The sequence below is a fragment of the Trachurus trachurus genome (genome assembly GCF_905171665.1).
Source record: "Trachurus trachurus genome assembly, chromosome: 4".
Lineage (NCBI taxonomy): Eukaryota > Metazoa > Chordata > Actinopteri > Carangiformes > Carangidae > Trachurus > Trachurus trachurus.
The window spans coordinates 13,568,195-13,584,840 of record NC_139898.1 but is presented as its reverse complement, the minus strand read 5'-3'; the positions used below and the strand labels follow the sequence as shown (position 1 = coordinate 13,584,840).

Below are 16,646 nucleotides of genomic sequence, written 5' to 3'. Positions count from 1 at the left end.
CACAATTCCTCAATACTATTAAACAGGCACATCGTGGATATCAAAACACTGTAACACGCGGTGTCATTATGAGACACTGAGGCCTAATTTTGAAAATGAGACCTGTCTCTTAGTCTTTTTAAAAAGTTGTACTGTAACTTTAAAAAACGGTGATCCCGCCCATTTTGTTTGCAGCGCTTCGGGGCCCGGGTAACCCCGCGCTGTGATTGGCCGAGAGCGCCCGTCAATCAAAGCTGCCTCTCCGTTCCATTGGTGAAAGACTAGCCGTCGTCGCTGACTCTCGCGGTACTGCTGCACGAAGATGGCGGCCGAACTGGTGGAAGCGATGGCAAGTAGAGCTGGGCTAGCTTTGGTTTGATGGGAGACGGGCGCGGGAGTGTGGGCTGAAAGTGTGCCGGGCCGTGGGGAAACCGGTGGCTTTGTGTGGATACGGTTAAGATTCTGTACTCTTAGATATGTGGCGTATTACATTCACGACGAAGCGAACTAGCCTGCGCCGCTAACACAACTAGCCTGCTAGGTTAGTGTTAACCAGGCAAGTGCGTTGGTTCAGCTAGCATCACGCTGCTGGCTCAGATGGAAGAAATGAAAATGAATGATGAGACCATACAAACATTTAGGTGGTTGCTGCTAGCATGCCGCCCGCCGTCTGAATAAACGACATTATTTGTCGCACAGTGAAGTCTCTGTGTCGCTACCAGTGAGTTTATGGAGCTGTGCACCTGTCAAAATGTCCAGTTGCCATTGCCATTATTGAATACCGACAGCCCAGTCTTTTAGACAAGCTAGCCAACCGATAGCAGAGGCTGTGCTGATGGTTTTGTGAGTGAGGCTGGTGAAGCTGCAACGTTACTGACTTTATGGCTTCAACTTTTTTGCGCAGCTCATCAATCCCAACGCTCAGTGGACATTTGCGTTATTGTGAAAATCTTGTGTGGGCATAAAGCTGGCTGATAAAACATGGCAGCATGGCACTTCGGCTTTTCCATTCACAACAACAGTCCGTGTGCGGCTGCTGCTGCTGCCCGACAGTCATGTTGCCTTACTAAGTTACCGCTGCCCGTGAAATACACAAGATTGTTTTCTATGTCTTGTGGGTCCAGCCCTGAAATAACTGTTTTCACCTTTCAGTATGTCCTGTTTACAAGTTCAGTAAATCCCAACACGGTATTCTGAGTACATGACTTGGGTAATAGACTTTCCATTGTACTGTCTTCTTAAATCCGATGCATTTCACAGAGTAAACACGTGCTTATTATGGTCTGTCTTCCTCCTAAAAGTTAACTTGCCAGTGCTGGACATGCGACTTTATCCATATGCTATTAATGCAGATAACGGTGAATTTTTATACGCTTTATTTGATTGATTGATCACACTAATTGTATATCGGTAGATATATCTACCGATATATCTAATCCATCTAATAAACAAATCTATCGGTAATGGAACATAATGCAATTGTAGTGAACTTTGTACAAGTTGTCTAGTTTTATATATTTGAGGTGTATTCTATCTGATGGGACTGTAAATAGATGTTGGTATACATGTAAACATTGTTTAAGACAAGCTGTGCCCATCTTTTGTTAAATGAAGATTCAAAGTATTGGTATTTCCATATATTTTGAAGTTGCCTTAACGATTTTGTGTCTCCCTTTGAACATGGGGCAGTAGTAAATCCTTAAACTAAATACAGCCCAATGTGTTCATGTGTCACAGACATGTAGTCTTGGTAATACAGTGTTGAAGTCATACATTTTGAGTGGTATGATGAAAATGTATATTATTATGCGACTAAAATATACTACAGTTTGTCTAAGAATGGGACTATGAAAATGACTTGGCCTAAATGAAAGTGGTCAAAATGAGGATTGGTGTAACTTCTTACTATAGCTGGCTAATAACATGTCCAGTTCATCCCTCTCAAGGATTAAAGTGACCAACTACAGAAGCTTATTATAGAAGCAATCAAACAGAGTCGCCTGCTATTTAATTTTAAATGCTGCATTTAATTTTTTAGATGTGGAGGCTGTCAGGTGTCAAATTTAGCAGCCTTGTAGGGCATAGAAACCAACAATGCATTGATTAAATTATTAGAATTAACAAGAGGGATCTTTGAAGGTTTTCTAGGAAGATAATACATTCACTGGAGTAACTCACAGAATATAAACACGCACAGTGGAATGCATTTATGTGCTTGAGTCACATAGTTATATATCTAAGCCGAAGCGTGAGCCTCCATGGCATGGACTTCGACACCGTTGTGTTGCACATCACAGCTCTGAACACAACGCCACCATGCTATTAAAAATCATGCACTAGTGAGGCTGCATTACGCCAGATTTGTTTGGTACAAGCATTAGCTGGAAAATGAGGGTTCAAAAATGATAGTGAGAACTGTGTTTAAAAGAGACTAGTGGTGAAATTCAGATTATAAATCCCTCAAGGAAAGTGTCAACAACAAACAGTTTGGCAAAGAGTAAAATATTTGAAGCAGTGAGGTATTTGAACAGGTCATACGTTTCAAAAATCCACAGAAAAAAGCCATTACAGCTGCGTTAGTTAAATGGTTTTCCATTTCAGTCAAATGTAAATATGCCACAGGTGGAAATGAGAATGAAAATGAGTCTAAGGACTTGTAAATTGGTCGTATTGTCACTCAAACCTCCTCTGCATATAATATGGAATGTTGCTGTATTTTATATCTCATGTTTTTGTCTTTCTTTCTCTTCCCATAGAACATGGTCAAAAGTTTTCGGGTCTCAGACCTGCAGACACTGCTGGCCTCAATGGGTCGCAGTAAAAGTGGGCTGAAGCAGGATCTGGTGGGGCGCGCGCTGAGGCTGGTGCAGACCGAATACAGCCCAGAGCTTCTGAAGAACGTCAGGCAGCTCTACGAGTCGCGCTTCCCCAAAGCATCAGGCTGGCTTGCAGCACGGCGTCCAGAGAGCGTCCCAGTTACCTACTTACCCCTCAGCTCTTCCCCCACTGCCACCTCTCAGGGCGCAGACTACCTCAACGGCATTTCCAAACCGCTCCCCACACCTGCAGCAGAGGTCAAGCTGGTACCACTGCCCTTCTACCAAACATTGGAGACACTCTTGCCACCAACAGAGCTAAGTAAGTGCCGGTCATTTGGTGTCTTTATCCTTGTATTTAGATGGTTCTCTTTTGGAGAAATATTTCTCCTTTGATAAATTATTCAGCTACGTGCTGTGCCTGTGCTGTAATGTAATGGAAGTTTTCTACACTTTACAGTTTCCCAGAACAATGAGAAACTGCAGGACAGTCAATGCATATTTGAATTAACACCAAGCCAAGCAGACCAGATCAGAAATGCGAGGTGAGGACCTCCAACATTTTCTCCCACATCTGCACTGTTCTGTTAAGACCAGCTTTATTTCAAAATATGTAACTGATGCTGGTTTTAATCTGTGTCCTGTCCTTTCACAGTGAGCTGCGTCCAGGAATCAGATCAATCCAAGTGGTTCTGAGGTAAGTTCACAGTGATTTATTTTGAATCAATCACCAGTACATATTTCGTAATCCTGTTGTTTGGACTGTGCAGGTTCTGCTTTTGACTCTTTATCACAACATTTCTGACAAATGCAAAGGGAAGAAAGGAATGTGTGTCACCCTGCATGGACAAACAATATTTAACCCTCAGCTTCATATTTCCCTTTTCGAAATACAGAAGTTCTGAACTACGACGTGATGGATACAGAGGCAGTCATGCTAACCGGCTTTTTCTCTCCTCTCACTCTCTGTCACAGAATCTGTTACACAGACTCCATTGGCGTCCAGGAGGACCAGTATCCCCCTAACATTGCTGTCAAAGTCAACCAATCCTACTGTCATGTGCCGGTGAGTTGCTTCACTTATTTGGCACATGCCGCACCTTCAGAGCATAAACATGACTAAAGCAGGAGAGATCTACTGTTCTTGTGAAATATTTTTTTTCTTCCAGTGATTACAGTAAGCCTTCTGTTTATATGCAGTCACTGAGTCACTGGTTGGGTTGACAGTGACAGACCTACTGCCTGTTCGTGGCCAAACTGCTGGCCCCATAATGAATGATGGTGATGGATTACCAACGCAGGCATGTGCCTGGACACCAGGATGTGTAATAAGACAAGTAAAAGAATATCCAGCTACAGATTCAGCTTTGGTTGAAGTTGAAATTGAAGCAATTAACTTTGTATTTATCGGTTTGTTTAAAGGTTGGGTCTGGAGTTTTGTGCCCAAAAATAAACATTAGACTTATACAAATGAAATCTGTCTTAATCATCACCTATGGGCTTTTAGTCCTATGTGGTGGTGGCTGTGTCTGCAGCGCCCCCTCCCCCTGCCTGTATTTTGGTCTTTTACTCTGTTTTGTTATGCATGTGGACGTTTCTGGGTGGAGAGCGAGAGAGTCTGTGTTTTTTCTCCAGCTTGCCTGCACTAGCTGCCTCTGATGCTGCTCTCTCTCTCTCTCTCAGCAGCAGGCAGGACCGCAAAGAAAAAGAAATACAGTCTGAGTGAAGCGCTGTAGCCGCGGATTGATTCCCGACCATCACCGACAACTAAAGCCTCGACTGGTAACAAGTATTAGGGCTGTTGTGGGGAGCTAGCTCGATGCTAACTTTGGCTAGTGGTAGCGGTTAGCATCCGCCGCCAACACCCACTTCCCAGCTCACCACAACGGCATAACAACATAACATGGAGGCTCCTTGTGTTGGTGACGGTTGGTTTATCGGCCCACGGCTCCAGCGCTTCACTTGGACTGTATTTTCTTTCCTTTGCGGTCTTGACAACCGCTGCTGTCAGGGGCAGGAGGCTACACAGTTGAGCCCGAGAGGAGGGGCGCAGTTGGAATGTTTTGTTTACAAACTGCAACGAACAAAACTCCAGACTCTACCTTTAACATTGAGAAAAATGAAAAAAATCTAAAAATTTTGAAACTGAATTTGTTTTTGCTTCATATACGCATAAATGAGCAAGAGCACAAGGGCAAGCTCATAGAGAGAATAATATACGGAACTATAGATGTGACTGTAATCTAAGATCCCTGTGCAACTTGTTTGGAGCTCTGTGCACTTCCTGTAGAGAAAGGAGCTCTCACTTCTATTTTAACAGTACAAAAGGGAAAAGACTAGAAGCTGTTTGCAATTTTGTGCCCCTTGGATGAAGCAGTGAAGGAACAATAAACACAATAATGAGCCTAAACAAAATAGAAACTAATAATAAACTAATAAAACTCCATCTAAGCCCTTTAGATAGAATTCTGATGCATGCCATTTAAAGAGGAACTATGTAAGTCTGGTCGCTTTTCTGCTGTTTTGCTCACCCTCGTCCTGGCCATGTGCATTTGTTTACAAAGAAGCCAGCGAGAAATCAATCAATAGAGCGGTAGATAACATTATATACGATGTTACGATGTGTATATATTTGTGTAGTTTAATCCGTCATAAACAAGAGATTACGGGTCATGGGCCGTGTTTGTGTCGCGGTGCCGCAGAGACAAGAGCTGGGACACCGGGGCGGTGGCTCTGATCTTGCAAAGTTGTTTTTCAGCCAAGACACGCCATAGGTGACATGCACGTGGAAGGCAGAGAGCCTCCTTTGTCCCCTGTAACAAGTTAAGCCATTTATTAAACCATCACAATTACTCCAAAGCTGTTTAATTAAGGTACAAATGTAGCATAGTTAAGCTACAAATCCTGCATAGTTCCTTTCAGCAAGTACCTCATAAATAATTGCTAACCTATATTGTCCTTTGTGTGTGTCTGTGTGTTTACAGGGCTATTACCCATCTAATAAGCCTGGTGTGGAGCCCCGTCGTCCATGTCGACCTGTGAACATCACTCCCTGGTTGCATCTCTCCAGCGTCACTAACAGAGTCACCATCACCTGGGGAAACTTTGGCAAGGTCAGAGTCTGTTGCTGAATCTCATATTGTGGAATAAGACCATGGTTGTGGTGGCAACACAGCAAGGAGACTAGATATCATCCTCTGGTAGATTACAAGGAGCACCCAGGTGAACTGCGGCACATTATTTCTGAGTGATTTCCAGGTCCCCCTCAGTTGTGCGTGGTCAGACTCCTGAGGAAGGCTTTTGTGGGCCAAGTGCTGAAATGCTTCAGCTGCCTTCTTGCATGTTGCCTCCACAATCTTGATCCTGATAAGCAGCTGGAAAGCTGATGAATACACTCTTACCTGTGTTGGCACCCTCTCCTTCAGGGCTCTTCTGTAAACCAATTAGAGATGAGCAACGTGAAAGTAAACAAACACAGAAAGAAACAGGTTTTTCTCATGTGCTAATCAGAGCTGAAAAAATTAGTCGGATAAATAAGTTGAAAAATGATTGTCAACACTGCTCTGATGGTCAATCGTTGAGGTAACTTTATTTTGATACTTACAATATACACAGGAAAAAGAAAAGAAAAGGATGAGCAAATAAAAAAAGAATTCAGAAAAGAACACACTGGATTGCCATATCTCTACAGTTTGTTCCTGCATTACCAGTGTGATCGTCCTTATCCTGTCGTTGGTGTGAACACAGTCCATTTCTCCCACTCTTCTCGATATTGTTCTTCTTGAATCGTTATCTTATGAGTCCACTGTTCCATAATGTATATTTCATTCACAATTTCCAACCAGTCATCTTGTGTGTTGAAGTCATTTTTAAAGAAAAAGATTTTAACTCTAGGGCTCCAGCTTTTACAATGTGATTATTATTTAATGAATCCAGATAATACCGTTTTATGGAGGTTAGCCTGCAATAAGCCAGTATTAAAATATACGGCCTGCACCACAATTTCACTGTACTAGTTTTGTTAAATATTTTATACAGTGTTCTGTAGTATTTATTATAATGCTCAGGGAGAAAGAAGACGGTCATAGTAGATCTGTAGTGGTAAGATTTCAATGGTCTCTCTTTATCCACAACATGAACAAGATACTGCAGTTTTAAACCACCCTCAGCATGTCAGAGATCTGGTGCATAGGAAAAGTGCCGCTGTAAATTCAGTCAGTTTAACTTTTTCTAATGTTTGTCCAGGAGAGAGCTATATTTGCAGTAAAACTTTCAATGTTTTTTGTGTATTTAGTTAAGTTGATGCAAGTAGACATTTAAAGCGGATTAAAACAATGTGCTGTATTAGGTTTTCCTACGATGCGTGACTTTTGTAATAGGCCCATATAATGAAAGAGAATGCCTTGTATAAAACACCAGAGGGTTCCTGGGGAAATATTTGATAAGATTTCTCCTCCCATAAAAAATCTTGTTAAAAGTTTCAGTTTTTCAAAGTGAAGTTTAGCTTCATTTTATGTTCAGTGCCAGTGGCTTCAGAATCTTTTCAGACTCCTCCACATTTTACACAATTTATTGTGTTGATTTGAATTTAAATTGATAAAATTGTCACGATGGATTGTGGAGTGCAAAAATGAAAACATACTTTTAGACTGTTTTTTTTTTTGCAAACTCATAGAAAATCAAAAGCAGATATCTCTCGTTTACAGATGGTGGTTTTGTGAATAGAACAACAATTGTTGTATAAATGTATCTTACACAAGCCCTTTGATCCAGAAATGCGAGTGTCAGAAGAGCGACAGGCACAAACAGAGCACCTTTCATAAAAGACCCTGTATCTCCTTTTCTAGAAAAAAAGCAGGGATTTTGATGAAAACCAGCTATGTTTAGCTTGACTTTTCTCAGGAACGGAGGCACGTAGAAACAAATGGTTTGTGGCCATTTGAAGCAGAAAGTTTCACCTTTCAAATGAGACAATAATATAGAATACGCTGCGGCTCTACATAAATCGTCAAAAATGGTCTAAATTGCCGGTACACTTGACTAAAACTTTGGAAAAGAGCGCGGCACTCAATGAGTTAAGAAGGGACAGACGTATGTATATAAGTTTCCAAATTTCACACTGCTAATGTTATGGTACTCAAGCCACAATGTTCAAGGCGCTGCTCGCAGATTGCCAAACGGTATTTAAAAGACTAACCCCTTTGGGCAGAACTCCAAACACTGTGTGGCGAACACCAGGTACTGCTCATCACCTGGCCAATGCTGTTCCTACGGTGTAGCATGATGGTGGACAGCAGGGACAGACAGACTGCTCAAAACGGAGGGAAGGATGAATTCAAATGAGAATATTTTGTTCTGGAGGGCACCCGACTTGAGATGGTGGTGATGGTTGAACTTGCAGTATGAAAGCAAAACGGTGCTCGGATGGCGCTGGGTCAAGTGTCTGACCTTCTGTGGATGTCTCAACCAAAGCCTAGAACATCTGTGGAGAGTCTGAATACTTAGTCTACACGATAGTTTCTTCAGTTTTTCATTTTGAAATCCAAATGTGAGGAAGAAGGATTATTATGAATCATTTATAATTTATTCATTTATCATTACTCAGCTGCTCTTCTCCTCAAAGCATGGGGACAAAGTGAGACCAGATGTTCTGTGATACAGTATAACTAGGCATAGGGCCCTTGCAGTATACTATCTAGTATCCCCTGGCCAACTGATGAACAGCTGTTTTCTTTTGGCCAAAGGGCGAACCATGATTCTCAGGTTTGTCTTCTGAAAAGAATGATATTGCCCTTTTTACATGCAAATTTCAACATGTGTAAAAAAAATATATTTAAAACATATCCACACTCTGCCATTTTGGCCCACACACCAACACTCAATAACCCACAAGAATTTGTTTTGACTCTACAAAATGAGTAAGTGTCCAGAAGGAGAGGGGATCTGAATACTTTAAAGCTCTTCTACTTTATACTTTATTTTAGTTTCTGTGGTCCTTTGAACTCCTTTGAAATCTATGTGTTTGCAGCGGTACTCGGTGGCAGTGTATTTAGTGAGGGTCTTCACTGCAGCAGATCTCTTCAGCCAACTCAAACTCTGCTCTGTTGAGAGTGCGGAGCGCTGTCGTGAACGCAGTAAGTATTACTGTTCATAATTTTCTTATGTTTTTTACTCATTAACACTGTTCTGGTGTACATTATAACATTAACAGGAAATGAGTCGTCACAATGAGCTGTCACATTAAATTATCCATCATTTATCTACAGTACAAGACAAACTACGCTTTGACCCAGAGAGTGAAATTGCGACCACAGGCCTCCGGGTTTCTCTCATCTGTCCAGTGAGTATACAGACATGAGAACACAAGACAGTTATCTCCTATGTGTTATTCCTGCATTGAATTTTGACATCTGTGCTTTGTCCTCCCTTTCCCATCTCCCAGTTGGTGAAGATGCGGCTCGGTGTACCCTGTCGAGTTTTAACTTGTGCCCATCTTCAGTGTTTCGACGCGGTCTTCTTCCTGCAGATGAATGAAAAGAAGCCCACGTGGACTTGCCCTGTCTGTGACAAGCCCGCTCCTTTTGAGCTGCTCACAATTGATGGGTAAGGAGACAGAAACACGCTCTGACTTGTCCCACTGCTGCAGCATCATCATCTTTTCTATAAGTCCGTAACATTTTTTTAAAGTCATTTTAACGACCCTGTTTGCTGGAACCAGTCTGGGGAGTATGATTAAAGCTTCTCAGATGTCAGGCCCCGTTTCAGAACTCTTTATACAAGTTGAACCATGCACCAACCCATTATGTTTTTATTTTAAAACCTTTGCATGTTTTGGATGGCATGAGAGGACCAACTTTTGATTCTAGTTTATAAATTAGGGTTGTACAATATGATGATAAAATATTATTATTATTAATCTTTATTGCAGACACAACAAGCGGTCCATACCAAAATAGTTTTGGAATTATTTTGACAGATACTACTATTGAGATAAGACTCATCATTTTAGATATTTTAAACATACAATACACTTTAGTCCTTTTTGTTACTCAGGCAAAATAATTATCGGACACCAAACAAACTCTTCACAGCACTGTTTTTCTTATCACTGTTCAACGTAACATGTAAATCCTGTGCATATACAATTTGCTGGTGAAAAGGCACAACAGATTTTGCCGTCTCACTTTGTGACTCTTGGGGCATGGAAGAGCGGAGTGAATCAGCGTGCTGCAGACAGCTCCACAAAGAAGTAATGGCACAAATCACCAAGTTGGACATACAGTGTTTTATATTAGGCCTGTACAAGGAGAAGTGTGAATAAATCCTCAGTTCATTATAGAACTGTGGGCAAATGCAGTTGATTTACTGGGTCCCAAGAAAGAGCAGTTGTCCGCATAGGCTTGTGTGTCACGGATTTCTATTAATTTTGTGCAACTAACATTGCACTACAAGGAACGCTCCGTCCCTCTGAGCCTATAGTCGAATGTCCGAGCCAACTTGTCCAACCATATGAAAAAAAGCATTTTCAGAGTGCATGTGTGTTGCACACTCACTCATGTAGATTATTCTCCTGATAACACATCTTAAAAATAACAGTGAAATACTGCTCTACAGGACAATGACAAGTGAGTCTAACAAAGATACTGTCATTGTGCCTTGTGCCACTTTGCACCAGCTGTGTAGAGCTCTGCATCTTTGATGCACACAGATGGTTGATGCTGGGATGCCCTGTAGAAAAGAATACACGTAGATCTACTCTCTTTATCTTCTGCTCGCCTGATGATTAAGTATTTTTCTATCTGGGCGTGTAATTTCTTGCAAATTGTGAGCAACTCTCACAGGCACTCCCTAACTTCCACAAAGACTGAAGGCATTGTATTACAGTTTGGCCCTGAGATGTATTTGCATTCCTTAAATTAAGCTTGTGTGAAAGTCCCTTCTTAAACTGATCTCTAGGTTTCACTTTCAGTTGCCTAATTACTAAATGCAATTACATTTTTTTTTAATTAATGCAGTTTTTTAGTTAAAGGGACAACGAGGAGTTTTGGAAAAGCGAAGCGTTTTCACACTACATTTATGAGCCTCCGCGCGCACCGTACATTTCTTTGACCGGGTGCAAGACGGACTCATGTTTTCATTCATCAATAATTAAAGTCAGAGGTTCAAAGAGGTTCACATACCACCGTAGTTCCGACCATAAACGGCGATTCGGCTGCGTTATTCTCATGATTCGCAACGAAGGAAACGCTGGTCGGCTCGACCAGCACTTCCGCCACCACTAATAATAACAAAATAACGATAGAGACAGAACGATATATTTATCGAAAATGGGCCCATTAACAAGTGTGGGTAGCGGAGATTCATCCACATTAACGTGAGACTTTTTTATAACCGAATAGAAACTCCTCGTTGTCCCTTTAATAAGAAAATCAAGTATTTTGGAGGATTTCTATGATTTTCTTCATGGAGCATACCTTGAGCTTTTTCTTGTTATTGAATGAAAATAGATGGACTAAGATTACAGAGAATGGACAACATGTTTGAATGACACAATCTGCAAACTGCAGGATCCCATGCAGACGTTGCTGCTAGGCTTTGCTCCTGTCGTTAAGTATTCTGCTCATTTTCTGGTGTCAAATCTGTTTTGTTCGACAACTCTAACCAGCACTGTGTGTTTCAGGCTGCTGTCTGAGATTCTTAAAGAGACGAGTGAGGACATTGAGGAGATTGAGTACTTGACCGACGGCTCCTGGCGACCCATCAGAGATGACAAGGAGAGGGACAGGGAAAGAGAACGCAGCAGCACACCAGAGTACCCTGTTGTTGATATATGTAAGAGTCAAACCTTGTAACATTTATCTCTTTAACTGGATGTGTTCACTTTTTCCCGTGGATTAGTTTGCTGGAGTAAATTCTTTTTACAATGTGTCTTTTTTTCCCCTTCTTCTAAATGACATTTTTGTCTGCAGGCATTCCTGAGGCAAACGGTCATTCACCAGCCCACAGCAGCACCAGCCTGACGGGTAAATCTGGAAGCGGTTCAGTGGGGATGGCAGGAGTCACAGGAGGAGCTGCCGTGGCACCGGGAGGAGGCGCAGTGGTAGATCTGACTCTTGACTCCTCCTCTGAGGAGGAAGGGGGCGGGGCAGGAGGAGATAGCGAGGACACAGAGGACAGCGCTGACAGTCCTGCCCCAAAGAGGGGCCGATACAACTACGACAAGGACCTGGTCACTGCCTACTGACCCCACACCTCTGTCCCCTCATAGACTGACACACACACAGAGACAGAGAGGCAGGGGGCTAAAAACTTGAGGACAGGAACACCGTAATCCACTAGATGCAACAACCCTTCCCTATGCCCAAACATCGGAGCCTTTTAGCAGCTCTGATTTATACCCAGACAAAACAAACACACTCAAACATGCACTGTTAATGAATCTTCAATCTAGAGTGATTAGGATTCCTCTTTGTACTGTACACCACTGGAAGCAAATCGAACTCTTTTTGGCCAACCGTCACCTTGCAGTGAATATCTGTACCGTCCTGCCTCTACTAAAGAAACTGAATGGATCAAGCACCCCAACACCAACACCACCACCACCCAACCCCTCTCCTCCTCTCCTCCTCCTCCTCTCTCTCTCTCTCTCTCCAGACAATTTCCTCTCTACCACCCCATTTCTCTTTGTATTTGACTCTGAATTACAGGCTCTTTTAGCCGTGGGCAGTCAATGTTTGTGTCTCTGATTTTTGTCACATGTGTGATGAACAGGCAAGTTGGAAATGGAGGCTCCTCAGTAGTTTTTGGTAAAAGGTCAAAAACAACTATTGGAAAAGAGCATGAATAATTTGGGGGAGGACGAGGCAGAGGTATGTGGAGTGTGATGCAAATTGATATATTTCCTATTGTGTTATTGTTTCTTTGTTCGGAGAATGAAATCAAAGCTTGAAAGGGTTTTTTTCAGGAATCTATCCTTTTAATTATATGAAAGGGCAGAACACAATACTGGCCTCAATGTGTGATGCTTTCCATTTTTATTTTGTCCTTAGATAAGAGAACCTACCTCAGTCATAAAAACTTAGCAGACTGACCAGGGAGTAGCTATGGAAGAAGTCGAGGACAGAAGAATTGATGAGTGTTTCTGAAGCCAATTTTACACTGGAGATTTTGTTTTCCTACATTTTGATTATTTTTTTTTTTTAATTCCATCGTTCCATGCAGCTCTGTTTCCTCTCAGCAACAAAATCTTTGCAGGGTGAGTTAGTTTGTTCATAACTAAGCTAACTGAACTGTAGGTGTCAGTGATGAGTGGAACATTAACGCAGTTATCTAGCTGTAACGTGTTTTATTTGGCTTGACGTGCCGGCAGCATAAAAGGACGCAACTCATCAATATGACTGTGGCAGCTGTGCCAAAGCAGATACATTTTAAGAATTCACTGATAGGCGACGGTTTCAAGATTTTGGTGCCTTTTGTTTGTTTTTGAAGATTGGAGCTCATTGTTTTAAGACTAGCTGAGCTGGCCGGCAGATGAGACCCCAGTCTGAGGTGTTTTTATTTCATTTATATTTTACGTAGTTTTTCAGTATGAAATAGATGGAAAGAAAATCCGAGGTTAAAGGACTGTTGCCTAACAGGATTCAGAAGTGCTGTCCTCTTTTTTTTCACCCCCACATTTTGGCATCCTTCTCTGCAAGTATCATATTTATTTAACTGCATCATGTTCTCTTAACAGTTATTCGTCATGAAGCTACATGATATTTGGCTGTAGTTCTGTACAGACAGGAGCTGCTCGTTGCAGAAAGCAGGACCCCTTTGCCGCGGTGGTTTGTGCGATGAGAGGCTCAAGGCTGTGCTGTTGAACGCTCCTTTTTCTTTTCCTGTGAATGAATACGACCTGGGTCAAAGAAGCATTCAGAGCATTTTGCCGTGGTGGGTTCAACATGTCTGACACAACGAAACGTAATGAAGTGTCAGTAAGTGCAATCCCACCAAGCTTAAAGTCATTGATTGGATTACAAATTGTCCTGTCTGGAACAAGTGGAGCTGCTTCAACCAACAATCCCCCTCGGCCTCCTTTCAATGTAGATAAGGTCATATCTATTTGCTGGAATAGAATTGGACTTTAATTGCTACATGCTGTAGGCTTACAACTAATATTCCTCAGCACCTGCACTAGTATTGTCAGTATGTGTTTGCTGCTCCTCAGATAAGGATACACGGGCTGCGTGTGCAGGCGTCGGGTTTGCCTGCAGGAAGGTCGTCAGCGTTTTGCTAGAAGAGAAAAGGTGTTGCTGTGTTGCCAGAGCTGTTTGCACTTTCATCTGATACTTCATCACAATATGGCTTATTTATTTTAAAGCCATTTTAATCAAGGATCAGTAACCATTGTAACCACATCTCCTCAAAGCATCTCATGCATGGGAATTAGAAAATGTGAAACTAGAAAGGCGGCAGTCCCACTCCACTTTAAAGACACTAGAGAAGGGAAAAAGTAGTGGCTCAGATGAGTTCTGCATGGGATGATTCCCCTCTCTCATTGTCCCTTTTTTTGTTGCGGTTTGATCAGCACACAATCTGGTTTCGTTTTGCCTCGCTCAAATGCACAGAGAAACAACATTTACACATTGATCCAGGCCCTCACTGTTGCCAAGTGCGTTGTGTGATAAGGTTGATGATTGGAAAAAGTGGGTCAGATCTGGTCTTCCATTTTTCTCCTTCCTTTGAGACACTGACATAGCTTACAAACTCAGTGTAGTGGTGAAAAATATTTGATAATCACACAAAATTGATCGACAGCATTTTGCCTGGTCTACATCAGTCTGTCCCTGAACAGGATGTTCCATATAGGGCGCTTTGAAGCAAAATAATGTAAAGAACTCTAATACCCATCTTTAACTAGGCAATTTGTATTTGTAAGTAACTGCTATACATATAAAAAAAAAAAAAACATTGTTAATTTGTTGCTAGATGTAGAAAGTCATTATTTGAACGGATCTCCTAAACTTCTCTTTGCCTTATGGTTAAAGGTCAGAGGTGCTGCAGGTTGCTTCTGTGGATCTGAGCCAGATATGTTTGCAGGTTGTTTGAGAGCTGGAGAGAGCTGAGGGTCTGGTCTTTTTGTAGTGGCATCTCTTCTTATTATTATAATGCATAAGGTAGCATGGGCAGAGGCTTACAATCCATGATGTAAATGTTTTGTTTGTTGTGTTTTTTTTTTTATATGTTCATATTAAAAGACAATAAAATTTAAATAATATTTTATTAAGCCTTGAATTGCCTCCAGTTGTTCCTATCGGCAAACAGACAATAAGAAGCTGTGGAGGGCAGCGGTACCTGAAGCTGATGCCACTGAGGAGCAGGAGGACTGGTTAAGGTGTGGATTGTTATGTCCTGTACCATTGCTCAGATCTGGGGACACATTCGATGCCTGTTGAGGATAAAATTGTAAAATTTTAAATGATCGTATTCTAACAGCTGTTATTGACGTGTGGAATTAATTAAAATCAGTTCTTAAAATCCTGTCTGCTATTGTTTTATTTTGAAAATAGAAATGGACTGAATGCACTCAGCCAGACAGAAATGTTTCATAACTAAATCCACTCAGGATTCAAATGCATCACACCTTGTTGTGGCCATAGATGGGGCTCTTTTGCCTTAACGGACATAGGAGTAGAACGTTGGCAATGTGGAGGGAACAGTGATGAGTGACGTGCAAGAAAGGTCCTTGACCATATTGGAACTGAGGTTACTATGACTACCCTGTTAGCGCCTTCAAATCCTTGACCACCAAAATGCCCCATAATTACATCTTTGAGTCGGGGAAAAGGGAAATATTTGTAGTTATAATCCCTACCTTCTACTAAAGTAAAGAAATGACTGCTGTCAACCAGTCAGTCTGGATTAGTTGAATGATTTCTGTACAAAACTAATCAGTCCACATTACTCATTCAAAAATCCTTAAAGATTAAGCGATTATTGTGAATTTAGCCTATTAGATCAAAAGCATGCAACAAACAGCAAGGGGGACTAGATAAAATCAAGCCCAAGGAGATTCCCAAACTAGGAATTCGGTGGATGAGGCTGGTCTGTCTAATAAGAAATGTTTTGAAGAAAAGAAGAATTGTTTTTATTTTATATCTTGCAACAAATCTGCAAAATATTTGAGTAAAACTGTACACACAAAAGGAAATGTACACAATGGATGACTCATTGATTGTTCAGCAGGAAAAGCAGGTTACTACTTGCATGAAGATAATCAATTACTTTGGTTTCTTAAGAGGTTGTGAGAGCGAGCCAGCATGCACAGTATCAGGAGCCTCTAAATACATTTTCTAATCTTTAATTTCATTATTTACACATTTGCGTTTCTTGCTGGGACCAAATGTCAAAAATGTTGGTTATCTATAGACCTCAAATTAACAACAGATATACTGTAATTTGGAAAACCGACTAAAATAACTTCTCGACTGTTAGCACATCTCATATTCAGGTCAAGGATTTTATACAGTTTATATTCACTGAGAACTTTATTTGTTAACACTTGTACATTTGCTTATTCATGCTGTTACACAGACTGCCATTCATGTGGCAACAGTATAATGCACAGAGTCATGGGGATACAAGGCAGGAGCGCCAACATCAGAGTGGGGAAAAAAATGTGATCTCAGGACTTTGACCATGGCATCATTGTTGGTGCTGAACTGGCTAGTTCTAGTGTTTCTGAAACTGCTGATCATCTGAGACTTTTACACATAACAGACTCCGGAGTTAACCCAGAATACTGTTTAAGACAAGCAAACAAAAAAGAAAAAAAACATCCAATGAGCAGCAGTTGTGCAGATGGAACCG

The 16,646-nt window shown here is 41.5% G+C and overlaps 1 protein-coding gene across 1 annotated transcript; it reads left to right on the top strand.

The window, feature by feature from the left end:
* The first annotated feature begins 296 nt into the window (after nucleotides 1-296).
* Nucleotides 297-15,262, top strand: pias4a (protein inhibitor of activated STAT, 4a). The gene is made up of 11 exons (XM_083970269.1): nucleotides 297-328; nucleotides 2,736-3,117; nucleotides 3,256-3,340; nucleotides 3,451-3,492; nucleotides 3,771-3,861; nucleotides 5,780-5,908; nucleotides 8,824-8,929; nucleotides 9,062-9,135; nucleotides 9,238-9,398; nucleotides 11,476-11,627; nucleotides 11,765-15,262. Exons 1-11 carry the CDS (start codon nucleotides 302-304, stop codon nucleotides 12,037-12,039), a joined length of 1,524 nt encoding a protein of 507 aa, XP_083826395.1. The 5' UTR covers nucleotides 297-301; the 3' UTR covers nucleotides 12,040-15,262.
* The last annotated feature ends 1,384 nt before the right edge of the window (nucleotides 15,263-16,646 follow it).

What these genes read in the sequence shown, in the direction of transcription:
- pias4a (XM_083970269.1), top strand. Translation starts at nt 302, where the DNA reads ATGGCGGCCGAACTGGTGGAAGCGATG. An exon ending in GACCAGATCAGAAATGCGAG is followed by an intron (nt 3,341 to 3,450) that starts GTGAGGACCTCC and finishes GTCCTTTCACAG; the next exon opens with TGAGCTGCGTCCAGGAATCA. An exon ending in GGGTTTCTCTCATCTGTCCA is followed by an intron (nt 9,136 to 9,237) that starts GTGAGTATACAG and finishes CCCATCTCCCAG; the next exon opens with TTGGTGAAGATGCGGCTCGG.